The sequence below is a fragment of the Corvus hawaiiensis genome, chromosome 5, assembly GCF_020740725.1.
Source record: "Corvus hawaiiensis isolate bCorHaw1 chromosome 5, bCorHaw1.pri.cur, whole genome shotgun sequence".
NCBI classification, from domain to species: Eukaryota; Metazoa; Chordata; class Aves; order Passeriformes; family Corvidae; genus Corvus; species Corvus hawaiiensis.
In genome coordinates this window covers 11,300,981-11,318,973 of record NC_063217.1, presented here as the reverse complement: position 1 = coordinate 11,318,973, position 17,993 = coordinate 11,300,981, and the positions used below count along the sequence as shown (strand labels likewise).

Here is a 17,993-nt window from a genome sequence, read left to right as displayed (position 1 = left end):
ACTCTTTGGTGTTTTTTTTCAAAACTTGGAATCACATAAAAAAAGAGGAATACCAGTGAAGAACTGATGTTATAAAATGTAGCCAAATATTATCTTTTAATATAGATATATATATAAAATAAATGTAATGAAAAGACTTAGACATTCATGAAACTCATGGAAAATTAGTCAGTAGAGTGGTGAGAGAAATGTGGTATTTCATGCTGTTGGCATAGTTACTTCATAAAGTAATTACTCCTGAAGTGGTATGCTTTGTGTACCGCATTATAGCGCAATATCAAATTAATTCCCTCTGGGATGATTGGTTGGTTGTGATTTACACAATCACTTGAGTACCTTCCAACATCATAATTTCTGGGAAGATGGAGAGTTCTCAAGCATGCTGCAGGAGCAGATTGGCTGATCAGTGTGAAGTAGCATTTATAATTCATGTTTACATGGTGTGATGGGATGAAGTAAGGTAAATGAGAGTATGGTTTATAATTAATACCTAATTTCTAATGTTTAAAAACAACTCTGAAGTACATGTTCCTTGAGATGGATTGGCAGGAGTCATAACTAAGGTCTCAAAGGTATCTGAAGGCTCTGGTTTTGGTACTCCTGCTGGTAAGAGCTGTAGGAGGGCATCAGTGCAGTGAGGACAGCCCGTCACCTGAAACCCCACTGGTTTTGTGGGTCATTTAGGATATGGCACATGGATCAGTCATGTTACACAGAAGATAAACTCTGTGTGCATTCCACAACAGTCTTGTTCAACTCCCCAAAATGATATTTAATGCTTCATAGTGTGTGATAGATCTCCTAAACAACACACTTCTGCAATTTAAACCTGAGCATATTGGTGTAAATTTTTTGTCAAACGATTTTTCATCAGTGTTTTTGGCAGCTGAAATGATAACAAGAAATCTAATTTTGCAATCAAAAGGAGTGACAAAGCCCTATACTATATCTGGAGGACTGTTTGTTACTTTTTTCTGAACAATGCTTTTTGAACACAATGGCCTGGATGTGTCCCTTGGAGCCCTCTAGCCACCAATGCAAAATGCCACAATGAATTATTGCTTTGAAAAGCTAGAGTGTGTGAATGAACGTTCCAGCACACTTGATACATTTCTGCTTTGCATAATGAACTTTAGTAGCTGAACTCCATGCTCAGGAATGTTTCTTTCCACTATAGAAGTCTTGGAATTAACAGTATTGGTTAATAGACAACTTTTTGTACTTGCCACATCCAAGCCAGGCTGTGCAATCAACAGGAAAGATAAGAAGGTCAAACAGGAAGAGCTGTGCTGGAGCCAGTTTTGATCAGAGCTGAGGAAGGCAGGGATCTGCCTGCTCTTTTCCAGCATGTTACAGTGGATCAGACCTGGAAAAGGTAGGAGAAGTCCTGTGCTCTATGTCTACATCGCCCTCTTTTGCTCTATTTAAGGTACCTGTGGCTGGTATTCAACAGTAGGTTTATTGTCAGTGTGTTAGAATTGCAGCCAGTTAAACAGGGCTAATTTTGGTATTCTTCTGTTCTTTGGTGTGTCCATAATGAAATGACTGTAAAATGTGTGTAAATGTGATCTGTCAGTGTTATGAGAACCTGCTGGGATTTTCTGTGCTGCTCTGTTTCCCTCTTCTAGCTAGTGTTGTGTGAGCTGAGCTGCTATTCAGTAGCAACAGCTCCTACTTTATTCCTCTGCATTAGCTGCCACAGGCCAAATTCTGTCACATCTAGATCTCAGAATGAAGTACTGAGATTCACAGATGCCTTTTATAGTTTTCTAACAGTGATCTGGTTTTTGTTTTAAAGCACCCCTAGAGTTTACGCTTATTTTTAAGCAGTTATGAGACTGTGGATTTTTGTCTCCAATTTTCCATATCTAAACTTAGAATTTTTGGACTTACGGTGCTTTCAGAGCTGTGTTGAGGATGGAAAAGATATTTTGGGGCTACTGAGATATAAAGAAAATTAATCATAACAGAGGGTTAAAGCTTTTAAAGGAGTATATTGCATCTCTGAAGCTTGCTGAGGCTTTTTTTGTTTGTAGACCAGTTGTGAACAATGATACTGCTTGCAACACTGTTTGCTGAGAATTGCTAACTAACCTAAAGTTACTTCAGTGATAAAGGAGTCAATCTTCCATTTTTGGAAATAACTCAGGTTCCTAAGTTTGTTTACCATGATTATAGATTTGCTTTACCTTTCTGTGTAATACATAATTTAAGTGTTGCCTCTACAGAGCCTAATATGGATTCCTTTTACCTCTAATATTCATGCCTGTGACTGAATTTCATAGAGATCAGGACTGTGATTTACTCTCTGAGGATAAAGTTTATAATGATCTTGGCTTTAAGATGTTTGTAGCCTAATACCTAAGATGTGAAATGTTAATTGAAACTGGGAAGAAGGAATAAAATAACTACTCTAGTATCAGTTTGGGGAAATGACCTAGAATCACTTACGACAGTATAGTTGCAAGACTAAAGTCTTTAGTAAGTCATTAATACATTGTCCTGAGGCTCCTAGAGGGAAGACAATGAATGAAAGAAATATTGTATTGCATACAGGTTTTAGGAAATTAGTTTGAATAAAGCCCATTTTTATATACTGGGTCCTAGTCTCAGAAATATACCTTTAGAGGGAGAGAGAGAATCTGGTTCAGTAAATGTTATTGGTTTTCTTCTTCAACACCCTTTAAATGGGAATGCATTGGTGGGAGAGAGTGTTCGTGTCATCCACTACACCTCTTAAAATAATAACAAAAGGCAGGGGAATAAAAACAACCCTCAGCCTACATGGAAAATCTCAAGCTATATGTTTTTTTTCTGGTTAGCTGGGCTTTGGAAACACTCAGTAAAAGGGAAGCAGCTATACACAGAAAAGCATGATAAAGGAATTATTCTATTTAACTTCCAGAAGGAAAAATAGTGCCTCATTTCCACCTGATGTTCAACAGCTGTTCCTGCTTGCTGTACCCTGAGAAGGAACAGGGAAGGTGCAGTGACCTTTTGAGCCTCACAAGCCTGGACAGGGATGTGGGGCAACACACAGAGCCATTGGACACACTCCCAGTGTCCAGAGAGCCCGGGCCACAGGGAGGGAGGACACCAGTGCAGCCAGCAGCACTCAGGGTGTTGAGCTGTCCTGTGTCTGCCTCTCACTCTCTCTGCTGCCTCAGAAACTGAGGGTCCCCCTGAGCGGTGGGGAGTGCCACATATTGCCTGCGTGGCTTTTATTTTGAGTAGAGGTTGGCTCTGGGTTCAGAAAAACAGGAAGATCATTAAGTTTTATGGCCAACATCCTGCACCAAATAGGATTTTTTTTGGTCGAGCCTCAAAGAGCATGAGAAAAAGAATTTTACCTAAATGAAAAATAAAATGGTTAGTCAGTACACATAATCTACACATAAGTGTAGATTGTAAGAACTGGTTAGAGAAGACAAACTTTACATGGAGAGTAAGAGATCTTTAATTTTGAGGATCTTAATCTTGTATTTGTTGCTATCAACAAATGGTTAGTTGCTAACTTGCCATGATACTTACTAGCATTATAGGTTTATGAAAAAATCTCTAACAATGAGAGTGACTCGAGCACTGCAGTTCAATATTCTCTAAAGCTGTTTTATTTTCGATGAATGGTTTTCTGTTTTTCTACCATTAAATTTGCTTTAATTTGTGCTGGAACAGTTTAATAATTGAGTAAGTACCAGCATAATAAGGATAATTATACTGTAGCACTGCTTATGTATTAGAGTTTTACTTCTTGGGGTACTTACATGATAGTTAAAAGCAAATAATAAAAGTACAGAGATGTAGTGTAAACTTCAATGAAATTTTGGTCACTTAGGACCTAATTTGTGTTACTTAGGATACATTTAGATGCCAGATAAACATTCAAAAAGGCCTAGGTAGACAAGGGGCCTAGCTACTGGAAAGTTTGCTGTCTTGTTCTCAGTACTTATGCAAAGTCACATTTGGTAGCTAAGGAAAACATTGAAAATGCAAGAGGAATCTGTAGAGGAGAACATGACTGAAAATAACATAAAAATGAACATAAAAATGTTTGAGATTTGAGGTTTTCTTCTGTGCATCTTGGAAGAACCAAGAGAAAACATACATAAGAACGTACCTGTTTTGCTTTTCTTTCACTCATTCTGATTTCTTCCCCTTGGTTTAGGCTATGGGATAATATGGCTGAATCTTCTTGAACAGATTATATCCATTTTGATTTGTTCATGTCCTACTTGCTCTATCAGCACCAAGCTTTCCAAGTTCACTCACAGACCTGAATATTTGTTACCCTTACCAGCATAAAATGATGCAGGAGACATGAAAAATTTATCAGTATCACATCTCCAATTCAACTGAATTCTAATAATTCAAGTCAGAGTATATTTGTTTTCCTAAATTTTGTGCAGGATGATATTTTTGCTTGCGGATAGAAGCTTATGGAAAAATTAATCTGAACACTGAATTTCATTTCTTGGATTAAGGGTAATCCTGATCTAAAAATAACAACTGGCTTTGAATTCATAGAAAAATGTAATTTAAACAACCACCTTTGGAATTAAATTATCATTAATACCAAAATATCTACATCTTTTTCAATAGGAGATACTAGTATTTACAAAATATATGCAGAAAAGTATTTAAGTGTGACAGTTGGAATGCATTACATATAATCCTGGTACAGTAATGAAAAGGATGGTGTCAGGTACTGTCATTACTTCAAGGAAAAGATCAGCTATATAGATGGAAAAACATATCCCTGGCTAAGTGAGTTTGGCCTCTGGCAGGCCTGTGTTTTTAGTCATTTATAGCTATGTCATCAAGTCTGATAGGCAGTTTTTCAGTGTCAACCAGACATGTTAGTGAAAATGTTTTTTCATGAGAGAAGGCATAAAAATTACTTGTGTTTGGGTTACTACCTGTGTTTCATAGGTGTGTATATATGAATGTTTACACATAGCTTTATATGGAGAACTGTGATGCAGCACCAAAAGCATCTTTTGAAAATCAGCTTCAGCACTCTGATGGGCACTTTCAAATAAATGGCAAAATAAGGCAATGAAAACATTAAAGCAAAATCCAGCCTAGATTTCTTCATACTTCATTAACTTGTGGTAGATATGGTTATGATTTAATTCTCTGAGCTGGTCGTACAACCTGTAACTGTACCTCATTAATTTTCTATAATTTCTTAACTTGCCTCTGTTTGTATATAGTTTACTGTTTTTTCAAGAAGTGCTAATTAGGGGTAAAGGTTTCAATGACTGTAAAAGAGTATGAAAGTTGTGCAGGCAGATCCTGCCTTGTCCTATGTACCTACCTACCCTGGCAGGCTGCTGGGCAGCTGTTGTGCTGTTCACATTGGTACTTGGTTTGCTCAGGTTTACAGATAGATCTATGATGTGAAGCTTGGAGGGCAAGAAGAGTTGGAAGGCAGGATTGTGAAGAAAAAAGCCAGAACCATGTGCTTTGGGGCACCCCACTGCATGGTAAATGGAGAAGCGAGACATTTCTTGACCAGACTAAAGGCAGATGATAAGTGGATACTAGGTGACCAGGGACTGGTCTGAGGCTTTAGCAGAGCAGAAGTACATCTTTCGTATGCAGCTTCAGTTTTAACCAGTTTCTGCTGGAAAACAAATGAGAGATGAAATTTCATGAAGATTGCAAGCTTGCATACGCATGAATATGGCTCATTAATGAGTATGGCCAGAGTAAACACAGAGGAATTCAGATTAAATCCAAATGACAGGACTAAAGCAAAATCTCTCCTGTGGCTTTAAGAAATCCTTCAGAAACACGTGCAAGCCCACTGAGGAAAAGGGTATCAATATCAGTGGGCATGTGCTGGCTCTGTGAGTCATGTCCTTTGTAGATGCTTTGGCTGGTGGTCTGGCTGCATCTTTCTGATGCTGAAGTAGCTTATGCCCAAGAAGTGGGATTGCAGGATGTCTCACCTCAGTGACTGGAGGGAGCAGTGAAGCTTGCAACTGTTTGTGCTCTACTTCCATTACTATTCCTTCTTGCTTATCATGTCAAATGGGGTCCTGATGCCAGACTCAGCCTCTAGCTTCAGTAGAGCTTAATTTTTCTGCTTTGCTGCAAAGTAATACTTGGATCCTTGCATGCCACTCTTCCTGCACAGTGGGTTCCTGTGGAGGATTCATTCTTTAGCTGAATTTATATAAACCTTCTTTGTTGTTTGAATTCAGCATGCAGTACTCATTCCATTCTTGTCACCTTCAGAAAATTATGTTTTTCCCCTGCAATTCCTCTGTTAATGTGAATGATGTTATCCCTTGGAGGCTCTGCTTTATAGCTGGCCAAGAATGGATAATTAGCAGTGGGCACAAGTACATTTCACTTCAGGCCTTGGATTGTTTCTGTTAGCCAAGTCTATTGCTTTGTTGCTAAGGCAGTGATGCCACCTCATTGCAGGAGCTTTTTCTGGGATAAATTTGGTGTTACACAACAGTTCCTCTGAAAGAAGCCTATAGCAAATTCTTTAATCCATATTACAATTAAAAATAACTCCTGCAGGAGAGGGACAGCTCTTGAATGTGTTCATCTTTTCTGATGCTTTTTAAAAATAAAATATTAATTTTTTTTTTCTCCTCCAGGTTGTTGATGATTTTAATTGCATCACTGTGAGGAACTTCAAATTATGGAGAGTTTGGCAGGGGCAGGTGGCACATCCATGCTCAGCACTAACACCATCGTCCCTGCTCTGGAGGGAGAGCAAGACAAGAACTTGGGGAGGGAAGAAGCAGAGCAGGGAATGTGCAGGTGTGACTGCAAACATGTGGAGAGCAGTGCTGCCATCAGCACAGTCAGGGATGGAGTCGGGATGGACACATTGCAAGAACAAATAGGTAAGACCTCAAACAATGCATCCTGATGCCTCTGCTCCCAGCTTCTCTTTGTGCCTTACTTACTGTTCTTAAAATGGTGCACAGGCTGAGAACTGTCATGTGTTTTTCACAGAATCCAAATGGGCTTTTCTTGCAATACAACAAGCAGCTATTTTTTGTCCATAGAAACACTGCATAGATTGGACTGAAATCCACTTAGGGCGGACAAATGGATTGTCTTTTAGTAAGATAAAAGGAGATGAAAATTACTAGAACCTAAGAGCCACAGTACTGAAATATAAGTTCTTTGTCTAGCACTTTTTGCTGTATCTGTAAGGTTCATAAGCTAAGTTAAATTGCATGTTTCTATTTTAATATTTTTTAGTTCCTTTTTTTTATCAGAGGTGTAGTACTATCTTTGTACAAATGAAAATGTACTTCATGCATTAAAGTCATGCAAGTCAGAGGTACCTTTTGGGTGGAGGGGTGGAGGGACATAGGTAGGTGGCTATGGCCAGGCTCTTACTTTACACTAGGCTCAAGAGCTTTCTGGACATGAAAATACTTCAAACAGTCATGGACAAAAACTATTTTATTTAAAAGTATATGTCCTGTGACCTGCACAATGTCTTTCTGTTCACAACTGAAACACTTCTGACATCAAAGACCAGGTACAAGCATCCCAGGGCAGTATAAAGTTGCTTTTTAGCTTTCCAGGAAGTATGCAAGCCATTCCACTAGGTAGGAGTTCATTTTAAGTTTTTGAACCTAATTATAGTTCTTTAAACAGTTTAAATATATTTAAAATGTAGTTATAGTAACTCTTAGCCTTTTACTCAAATTTAACAGCAAACTATTATTTTAAATTAAACTCTGAGTAATTAAAATGCTAGCTCATAGCCTTTGCCTTTTCCTAAAAGTCACAGAAATGGATGTTAATGTCTTGATAACTACCTTTCAAGGAAAGTTATAGCTGGTAATATCAAAATAATAGTGATGGCAAGTTCATATATCAAAAACACATGCTAATTTATTGTCCTTGTCAACTACTAAATGATTATCAAAGTGATTGATAACACGTTGTCAAAGTTTTGACAACTTCTGTGTTTGTAATCCTGACTAAAACCAGAAAAAGCAGAACTACAGGCAAGTATGGTCCCAGAAGCTCTGGGGAACTTAAATTTAGAATGTTTCCTAAACAGAGTCAGCCTGAGCTGCAGTGAGCTTACTATCAAATTTCTATTTAAAAACAAACATCATATAGTCCATATCAAGAAAACAAATAAAACCCCAACCCCAATGCTTCTGTCAAACACCCAACCAAACCCTACAAAACTAAAGTGTTTGGGGATTTCAAATTCTAATTTGAATATATGCTAGAAATAAACCTTAAAGACAATGTTTTTACTGCTTGATTCCTTTCTTTGGGAGGTGGAAAAACTCTGTTTTATGTATCCTTATTTATTTGCATGACTTTGTTTATGTAACATTCATAGATGGACTTGAAAGAAGATGCAAAAGACTTGGAAAATACCATGCCCTGCTGTATTGCAGGGTTTTTTTCTTAAAAGCAGAGTTTCATAGGAGAATGTCTTGGGATACATGAAAATTGCCTCAGAAATTTTCATCTAAAAATGAAAGATCTATTTCTTCCACTTTTACTCCTAGAAATATGAAGCCTTATCTTCACTGGTATTTGCCCAGGGAGCCTTGAGAAAATGGAAGTGGTTGCAGTGGGTGTTTTATCAGCATAAAAATATATCATTCCCAAAAGGACAGGAAGAAATAGGGGCTAAAAGAAAAAAAGCAGATTACTATTAATATAAAACATACCTTATTTGTGTTGTTTTTCTGAAACTTCAAATCACTTGATTTTTCAGTACCCCCTCCCAAGTACTACACATGTAGCAAATAAAGAGAGGGGTTATTTTTTTCCATGCATGATTTGGTACAAGGCACAGCAATTTATACTACTGAAGCATTAGTGGGGGCCATTTTTAGTAGAGGTGCAAGGGAAGAGAAAATGAAGTCTGACCCTTGCTCCCTCTCAAATGAGAATTCTGTTTCCTGAGAACCTGTCTTTCCACCAATTCTCCATCACCTTGAAATTTCACATCAAATTGATGAAATCAAGGTTTGACTTCCCCCTCCAGCTCAGGAGGAAAATGTTCTGTAGGTACTTTTTGTGGGGTTTGGGGATTATATAGCAGGAAGGGGAGAAAATAGTTATTTTCTCTTAGTAATTATCTGCTGCATCAAATGCTTTGAAAGCATGGAGTATTTTTTTGGATTTTTTTCAGTGTGATTTATATGACTTAGAAAAGGCACATAACCATTCTTTTCATTTATTGCAGTAGAGTGTTCTCCAAGTGAAAAATGCATGAATGTCTGTTCAAGGACCCTTCCCAGTCAGGCAGAGAATTTTCCAACTGGTAAGACATTTTTTCCCATCCTATTTTTATAATATACTGCTTTTCTCATTGCTTACTTTTCTTTTTTAAATTGAGACAACTATGTCGATATTTGCAGTGATCACTCCTGTAAAGTTTATAATGTCTTTCATGGCAGCTGTGAAGCGACCAACTTTTGTACGTAAGATTTCTTGAGAATCTCTCATAAAAAGAGGGAGCAACTGCTATAAAAGCCAGAAATAATTTATGTACTATATTGTAATGGCTAAGGAAAAAAAAGAAGCAAGTAAAATTCATCACTTATTTTGCATATATATTTCAATCCTTCAAATGTCTTATTTTTTAAAGGTTGTGACCTTTCCAAGTATCTATTTTTGTTGTTTTTAATGCTGTATTTCCAGTGATGTGTCAACTGAGTGCAGTTCTGCAGGAAGTGGGTTCAGTAGGCTTCACCTCTGGAGGGGCTCATGGCAGGCTCTGTGGATTGAGGGTCCTGGTGCATTTCCCTTTTCATGCCATCAAAACCAACACTGAGCTGTTCCCTGCTCTCTGGCTTGACCTGACAAATCACATCAGTGACAGAGAGTCTTCCCCAGGCCTATGGTTATTTCTGGTTAAATTATTTGTGCTTTATGTACCTGATTGTCTTGCTTTGTACAGAATTTGGCTTCTTTGTAGCTGGGGGTATGGGTCAGGGCTCACAGAAGCAGACAGGAGATTATAATGGGGTTTTAAACCATATTTCATCTCTATAAGGCATTATTATAGGGGGGTTTTGACAGAAGCAGCTATATTTCTGTTATTTTAATTCAATGTAATTATTATTTCTGTAACATTAACTCTCTATAAAAGTTAGATTGTGTGTCTACTGTTACGTATTTACCTCAGAACCAATCTGATTATGTAAAATGAACATATAAATTTTTAAGTAATAGTCATCTCTTGTGCCAGTATGTTTTATATTTTTAGATAAAATGAAAAGGTCAATAATTCTGTTCCCTAGCAGTGATCTGAACAACATTCAGAGACTCCAGTTTGTGTTCTTTCTACTAACAATTGATTATATGACCACAGCTTAAAGAGACAGGTCTTGTAATTCAGTAACACAGGTTTATATTTCTGAGCCACCCTTCTTGACCTTAAAGTAATGAGTAATTTAGGTGCAAGTCATGGTAAAACTCCTGGGAACATGCATAGGAAGCCCTCTGAAAACAGATCAAGATACAGCATATTAGACTAGAATGTGAAAAACATCTATTTTACCAGATTAAAATGTGAAACTCAGAGGAAGTGGAATATTTTAGTACACACAACAGTCCCATATTTCTGAAAGTGTGACCTATTTACATACTTTGCAATTGGAATTCTTCCTGACTGGGTACTATTGGTTTATATGTGCCCATCTGGGCATCTGGAAACTTATGATTTACTGTTATTGAGCTAAATTAATGAATTAATGCAGAATGAAGCAGGTTTATCAAAGATCCTCTTTATCTGAGAGAAGCTGGCTGGAGCTGTACCATTAGCTGCAGTGAAAGCTTCTCATAAACAGATGCCAAGAGCTTGGGAATAGGTATCTAGCTGCTTTCAGATGTGCTGGGAAAATAATGTAAGTGAGCTTTTAGTTGGGCTGTTTAACTTGGTTGGCCCTGCTCAACCAGGTTATTGAGAAACAGCTTTTACAATATTCAATTTATAAAAGCCTTCTGAAGTGTTGGGGGTGACATGTCAGATAGCTATGAATTTAAGATTAGCATGAAGGGTTATAGCATGCTGAACTATCTGTGGGGTTTGTTGTTCAGGGCTTTTTTTGGGGATGCCAGTATCTATGTGCTTTGATTTTTAATATGCATGGAATATTTGGAAATCTGGGCATGTTTGCAATGCCCAGAGCTGTCTAATTTGACAAATTACCAATCTGCTTGTTTTTTTCTTCTTTTTTTTTCTTCTTCATCCATAAGTATCAGTTGTCTCCCAAAATTGTTTCATGCTAGGCTCCTATGTCTACAGGATAATAAAAATGTAAAAGAAACATGCAGTAGATCAATCTTCTGCATGCTTCTCTAAGAAGCTGAAAAAATAGAACTTAATGTGTATTCTATGATTTTGAGGGATTTTCTGGTTCTCCAAAGCTGGTTCACAAATATTATAGTACTGAAAATGGATATCTTCCTCCAGATATCTCCTTGAAGTTAACAATGATAAAAAGAAAGAGTGGATGTCCTGATTCCAGGCTCCAAAGACAGCTCAGAGGGCAGCTCCGTCTTCTGGAAAATGACAGCAAGGAGGTGGTGACAGTTTTCAGTGTAAGTCAATTGTGTGGAAATTGGTTTATTTATTCAGATAATACACCCTGTGCTGCTGAAATAGCCTGCAAGATATTTGGGTCCTATTTCCATCTACATGCTGGGTCCTTGAATTTGAGTGACCAGTTTCCTGGGGCCCAAAAACATTTCGGGATTTTAGAAATATTGAATCATTGAGAAAGACTGGAATATCAAATTGATGTAAAATAAATAAACCCATCTTAATAAGACATTGAATGGGGTTTATTTTAAGTATTTTCTGCTTTGATTTACATCAAAAGAAATAATGGGGTTTTGATTTATTTTAATTTTCCCTTGTATTGACTCATCACTTCAGTTTCTAGATACCTGGAGTCATTTGGCATGCTGATTTCCTGGGAAGCTCACTGCTAAGCCAAAGAGGAAGTCTGAAGGAGAACAGCCTAAATAATGGACTTCCTAGGGCTTAATGGCCATAACTTTAAATAGCATACAAGTGTTGGCCAAATTTTATTACCATTTTTAATTTCTTTGTATATGGGAAACCTGTCCTCTACAACCAATGAGGTTGGCTTTGAATAGAGGTTAGTCTTTTCCTCCCTCTTGGGGGAAAAAAAAAAAAAAAAAAAACCAGAATTATATCATTTGACCTCTGGTGTCTCTTTTTTTTTTTTTTTTTTTTTGTCTGTGCCATGGGTTCCAGCCTCCTTCACTGGCAACCCAAAGTACTGAAATCTTAATTAGTTATGGCTTTGACTGCCTTGGACACGTATTTTTCTACACCATTGTCCTTTCATGTGTTGTGACCACCCCACCACCAGGCTGCTGACTTTATGGCTGTGCAAACAGTCTGTACTCCTCCTGCTCTGCTCTGGATTGTGTTTAGAGGGAAATGGGGGAAGGAAGATGGGATCAGGAGGCAAAGGAAAAGAGCAAACAAATAGACTAGATTTGTGGTCTTGTTAGAAACAGACTGGAAAAGACTTTGAAGGAAACAAGACTGATAATGATAAGTTTCCTTAGAATGTTGTTTTGATATTCAGCAGTGCATGAAGCCCCTGAGGCTGACATACTTTAGCATGTGTTGGCAATTTATTAATAGATTTCAGGCTCTCATTAATATATAATCTAGTGTAGAAAGGTGCATGCAGAAGATCAAAGCAGTGATGAGACGTGCCTGCTGAAGAAGCCTAGGTTGGACTTCTATATTTTTATGTGTTCAGATGGTGTGAATTGAAAATATGGAAGTTAAACAGCATTAATTCAGAGATATTTTTAAATTGTGCTGTAACACTCATAAACAGTGGATCAGCTCCACTTACTCAGATTAGAGAAAAAGTTTGAGGGACAATTTTGTCCCTGCTGCCTTGAGTTAGAATCAGTTTCTTGATCAGTCCTTCTGTTGTTTCAAGCTGCATTTCAATTTTGATGTGATGGAAGCAAGGGCACAATGCTGGGAAACGATACAGTAGCATTATACCTGTTTGACACTGATCCTGCCATAACTATGCCCCTCCTGGTGGGAGAGATCTTTAAAGTCCTTGCCAGGAGTTCGAGAAACAAACGGGACTCTCAGCCTTCGCTGCTTCTAGATAGTTGTTTATTAAGTCTTATCAGAGAAAGAGTCTCTAGCATGATCCAGACATAGCACAAAGCAGAGAATGCAGGAGAAAGCCAAATTATCAAGATTTTACAGCCTTTTTAAAGGTAAATCAACCAATGGTTACCAAAAACGTATATTATTTTTACTTTTCTACCAATTATTTAGTAACACAGCCAGGAACTGTAGAATTCTTTGTCCAGTCATCCCAAACTACTTTTACTGCAGAATATGGAGTAGTAGTAGAAGAAGAAGAAGGTTTGGAGAGCAACAACAATCCTCCATTTTGATGTTTTTTGCTTTTATCTATTTACTACATTAACAAACCCAAAACCTCTAAATTTTTCACCCTGTGACAATCTTACATAGTAGTCTATCACCTAATTTACACCAGTGTAGTTTCTAGTTCTTCTCTAAGAGTAGGCAATTTTTTCCAAGGATGGAGGTCAAAAACAGTGTTGTTCAGGGGGGTAAAATTCTTCAAAATAGGCAGAGAAATATTCTCTGCACTCTGGGTTCCCACACCTGTTAGCTTTATATTTGATTTATTCTCTGAGATTGTAATTCAGGTACTTGTCTTATAAATTACCACAGTTCTTTGTATTTCCCTGAAAGGCAACAGCCAGCATCATTGGAGAGAGCCCTGTTTTTAAGCTACAAACTGGAGTGCAACCAAGCTGTATATTACCCCTCTCTGTCTAGAATCCATCAAAATGTGGGTTTTTTTTCACTTATGTGCAGGTTTATGTCGTTGTTCCTTTTAGCATTTCTGGAATTACTTAAAATCCATCATTACAACTTAGTGTGATCATTGCTTATCTTTGCTAAAAGTATAATTTAATGCTATTCTAGCAATGTAAACCAGTACAAATGAGGATAAAAAGATCTTACTGCATCTTTAAAAATAGAAAAGTAGCACGTCAGTATATTTTTTTAACCAAAAATGGTGAACTTGGAAATAACTTCAATATCTCTTCTGGATAGACTGACAATAGCAGGAAGCAGGTTCAAAGTTGCATTGCAGGAGCTGCATTTTTGTGTGTGTACAGAGCTCTGAGGGTAATCTACACCAGGAGGTTGTAGAACCAAAAATTTTACTGTGATTAAGTGAGAAATTTCAAGTAAAAAAAAAAACCTCCCAAACTAGATCCTTTCCACTATTTAATATTAATTCCCACACGTCTGGCAAAGGCAGTTCCCAAGCTGTAAACCACTCTGTGTGGAGGATATTCTTAGGATATGCTGGCCTATATATATAATCTGACTATATGATTATACATATGGCTATACATAGACATTTCTGAACTAGACAAACCTTTAGTCTCACTCAGTGCGGTCTTTATTTCCTCTCTAAATTAACCTCACTGAAATTGCTGATACAGTTGCTAATAAAAAAGATTAAAACTTGGCTCCCTGTATGTTAAAGAACAGGTATCTCATACAGATAAAATCCTGGATTTTTTTAATCCTTCTTAATGCATAGTATTTTAGCCTAAGTGTTACCTAATGAGAAATTGTGCTTAAGTCTCGTATGATTGTAATTAAAGTATTGGTTTTTGATTTTTAGGAGCTTTCTGCCAGACTCCTATCTATTCACAGTGATCAAGATCTAATAGTGGTGACATTTAAAACTTTTGAAGAAATATGGAAGTTTCTAACCTACCACTCACTGGGTAAAGTTGTTTCACCATATAACAGTTCAGTATGTTATTTTGTATTTAATTGCACACAATTTCTGGGAACTTGTTGAACCCCATTTTGTGATTTATACACTGTGCATTAAGTAATAATGGAGTAGTCTCTAACTCTCTGAAAGTTTATATTTTTGTGTAATACTGTAAAATTGCAAAGAAAACAAATTGGATTTTCTTTTCCCTAGGTTTTATAAACCATTGCATGGAGAATTTATTTCTAGATCACTCTTTCTGGCTATATTCCCAAGAGGAGGAAGACACAGGCCTTGAAGTCTGTATAAATGAAAAATCATTAAATTTGATGTACAGAAGTCTGCTAGTACAGGAAGGTAGGTAAGGCTGTACATGCTAAGGCTAAGTTCAGGGAAGCATCTTCTTTAAAACCTCCAAATCAGATATTAAGACCTATGCAAATACTTAAGTTGAAGTTTAAATTTACTCACTCCAAATGCACATTGTAAAGAGAAAAGAACAAATACAGATTAGGTTCAGTGAGATCATGAAGAGATTGAAGAAATTCATGTGCAGCTGGTACATAAATGGATACCAAAAGGATTAAGGAGCGATGTACATTCCAACTTGCTTAATATTACTGCAGGTGCTGGAGATGTGCAGGAGGAGGATTATAAATAGTGGCCAGGCTCATGTGCTTCTCCTAAACAGCATAACCTTCTTGTACTGCCAGAGACAGGATGACAGGATAGATGGATCATTTATTGCTGCAATAGGAGTATGCAGAATTGCAGCAGAGGGCTCTGTGTTCCATTTAAGACCTCATCTCTGCATTTTTTTTTACTAAAAGAGACACTAGACAGAAAAATATGACACTAGACAAAATAGACCTATTCATATATGAATATTTGACAATTGGCAAGAAAATTCTTGAAAAATATGGATTTTCAATTTCTAAATGAAAATTACTAATGCTCTTGAAGCCAGTTTAGAGCTTATATGACACTAAAACATTACATAAAATGACATCTGCTTAACTGCTTTTGTTTTAGGATCTTTTTTTGTTTTATGTCCTGACAATACGATAAGAAAGATGATGGTTACAGACAATGAAATAACTTTTTTTGAGACTGAGGCTTTTACTGAAGATGTAACAGGTGCATCTGTGGATGGTGACATGTCCATGTTGTCTAATGCTTCTCTGGAGCCATTGGAGCCTTTCCATCAGTAGGTACCTGACTTTACCTTCCTATTTCTTATGCATCTGATTCACGTATGCACATGTTCTGCTTCGAGATGCCTCTACAGGGTAACCTGTTGTGGAACATCCATCTTAACTGACACTCATAAAAATATGCTCTAATTCCTTTCACACAACTGAAATTAATCCAGATACCTGCAGAGCTTCATTTAGAGTTGGTTTGCCATCTTGTGAGTTACGTATTGTTTTTTCTTTCCGGAGTCTGACATAAAATCTATTAACATTTTTAGAGTAACACAAAGTAAAAGTTTTCAATTTTCAGGATGCTTGGAAATATGGGTAGTAACAGATGAGATGCTTATAAATGTTGATCATAGCAGGCTAGCTGTGTTTTTAGTGAACATTATTGACAGGACCCATCCACCTTCTCTATGCAGTTTCTCAAGTTCATGTCCAAGCTCACAATGAAAATTATATCAAAAGACTCACTTCAGGAATCACCAGAAAATCGTTAGTTCTTGGTGCTCTTAGTACTTAAAACTGGGATATTTTTTTTTTTCTGTTGACCTGTGGTAGGGACAAATAGCATGACTTTCTCAGTTCAGTTTGTTTTCCTGAAATAGCACATCAGGAGAACTTTTACTAGTAATATTAATCAAAACATAACTGTGTCTGAGGTGTATGAGCAGTGCCGAAATTGAAAGCTAATTGTGGGAGGGATTAATCAGTTTTCATATGCATTTTAAATATCATTGTTATTGTCACAACATTTAGTGAAGTGTTCTGTACACTAACTTCTTTTTCTGCTTTCAGATGGTTTCTCAAAGGGTATCCTAATCCTGTTGATTTTTCATTTAAAAATGAATCTAAATCCATCAGAAAAGTTGGTAAGAAACTCCATTAAGACATCAATGTTAGAATAACCCCAAACTTACTCCATGCTATTGCTAGAACAGACTCTAAAGGGTTCAATAACTTTTTTTCCATTTTATTAGAATGGGAAAATAGCTTTCAAAATTAGTTTGCAGCAAAATTCGTGAGAGTATAAGTTTGTCTAAGGTTAAGCTCTAAAGAGTCAAACTCTAAAGTCTTGTCTTCCCCTTTTTCCTCCTAAATATTACACAAGGTAGTACAGAGTAATGGAGTTGAGGATGCCTCTGTAGTTGTGATGACAATCTTTCAAATAAGAAAATGCAACATGTGATTGTGGGACTTTCACATGTGTACTGCTTTATCTCATACTGCCAGAGAAATAAAACTTACACAGATGGTTTGATGTTAGAGAGCAAATATGGCTTATTTTCTTCTATGATGTCAGTTTTAATACTGTACTGACTGATATATAGCCATATTTATCCCATAGGGATTGTTTCAACTGGTTCAAAACTGGTTCAAGTGTTTTACTCTGGCCCAAGTTCAGAGCCCTTTTTAAGAGGGAAAGCAAGGACTTAAATCATTTCTTTTTTCTGCTCTGTGATGGAATTTGCTAGAATTGTGAAAACATTCTAGGCTTTGCTTTCTAAAGGCTGGGAAATGAGGATTTTAATGCTATTTACAATTCTAATCATCAAACCAATGATGTTTGGATGCTTTAAATCTTGTCACAGCAGATATTCAACTCACATGTTCCAGGAACGTCTTTTGCTAAATATATTCTGCTGAGTTGCTATTCTATTAAGTGTGTTTCTATTGTTAAATTACTTTATCTGCAAATATTATTTATCTCCTTATTACACAGCAATGGGATCCTGTCTCGCTGTGATGAATTATGAAAGTATTGTGTCAGAAGAGCTGAGTTTTCAGGAAGGGGACAAAATTGAGGTCATTGGCTACTTCATTGAATGCATGGAATGGTTTCTTGGAAAACATGTGTTTACTGGCCAAGTGGGTTTTGTAAAGACAAGTCATGTTAAACTGGACCTATCTAGAAATAAGTGAGTGATATATATAGAGCTCATAAACAAAAAAGACCTAGTCTTTTAAGCTTTAAAATGCTGAACAT

The 17,993-nt window shown here is 36.9% G+C and overlaps 1 protein-coding gene across 2 annotated transcripts in view; it reads left to right on the top strand.

Annotated features, from left to right (window-relative positions):
- Positions 1-1,128: 1,128 nt before the first annotated feature.
- SH3TC1 (SH3 domain and tetratricopeptide repeats 1) overlaps positions 1,129-17,993 on the top strand; it is a 29,537-nt gene continuing 12,672 nt past the window's right edge. Inside the window, exons 1-9 of one of the 2 annotated variants that reach the window (XM_048305057.1) lie at positions 1,129-1,375; positions 6,618-6,869; positions 9,203-9,280; positions 11,438-11,565; positions 14,712-14,817; positions 15,024-15,167; positions 15,843-16,017; positions 16,805-16,878; positions 17,730-17,925. In XM_048305057.1, coding sequence (XP_048161014.1) covers positions 6,662-6,869; positions 9,203-9,280; positions 11,438-11,565; positions 14,712-14,817; positions 15,024-15,167; positions 15,843-16,017; positions 16,805-16,878; positions 17,730-17,925 — 1,109 coding nt within the window. In that variant the 5' untranslated portion in view covers positions 1,129-1,375; positions 6,618-6,661. The remainder of the gene's footprint in view (positions 1,376-6,617; positions 6,870-9,202; positions 9,281-11,437; positions 11,566-14,711; positions 14,818-15,023; positions 15,168-15,842; positions 16,018-16,804; positions 16,879-17,729; positions 17,926-17,993) is intronic. The other variant, XM_048305056.1, reaches the window with a different exon arrangement.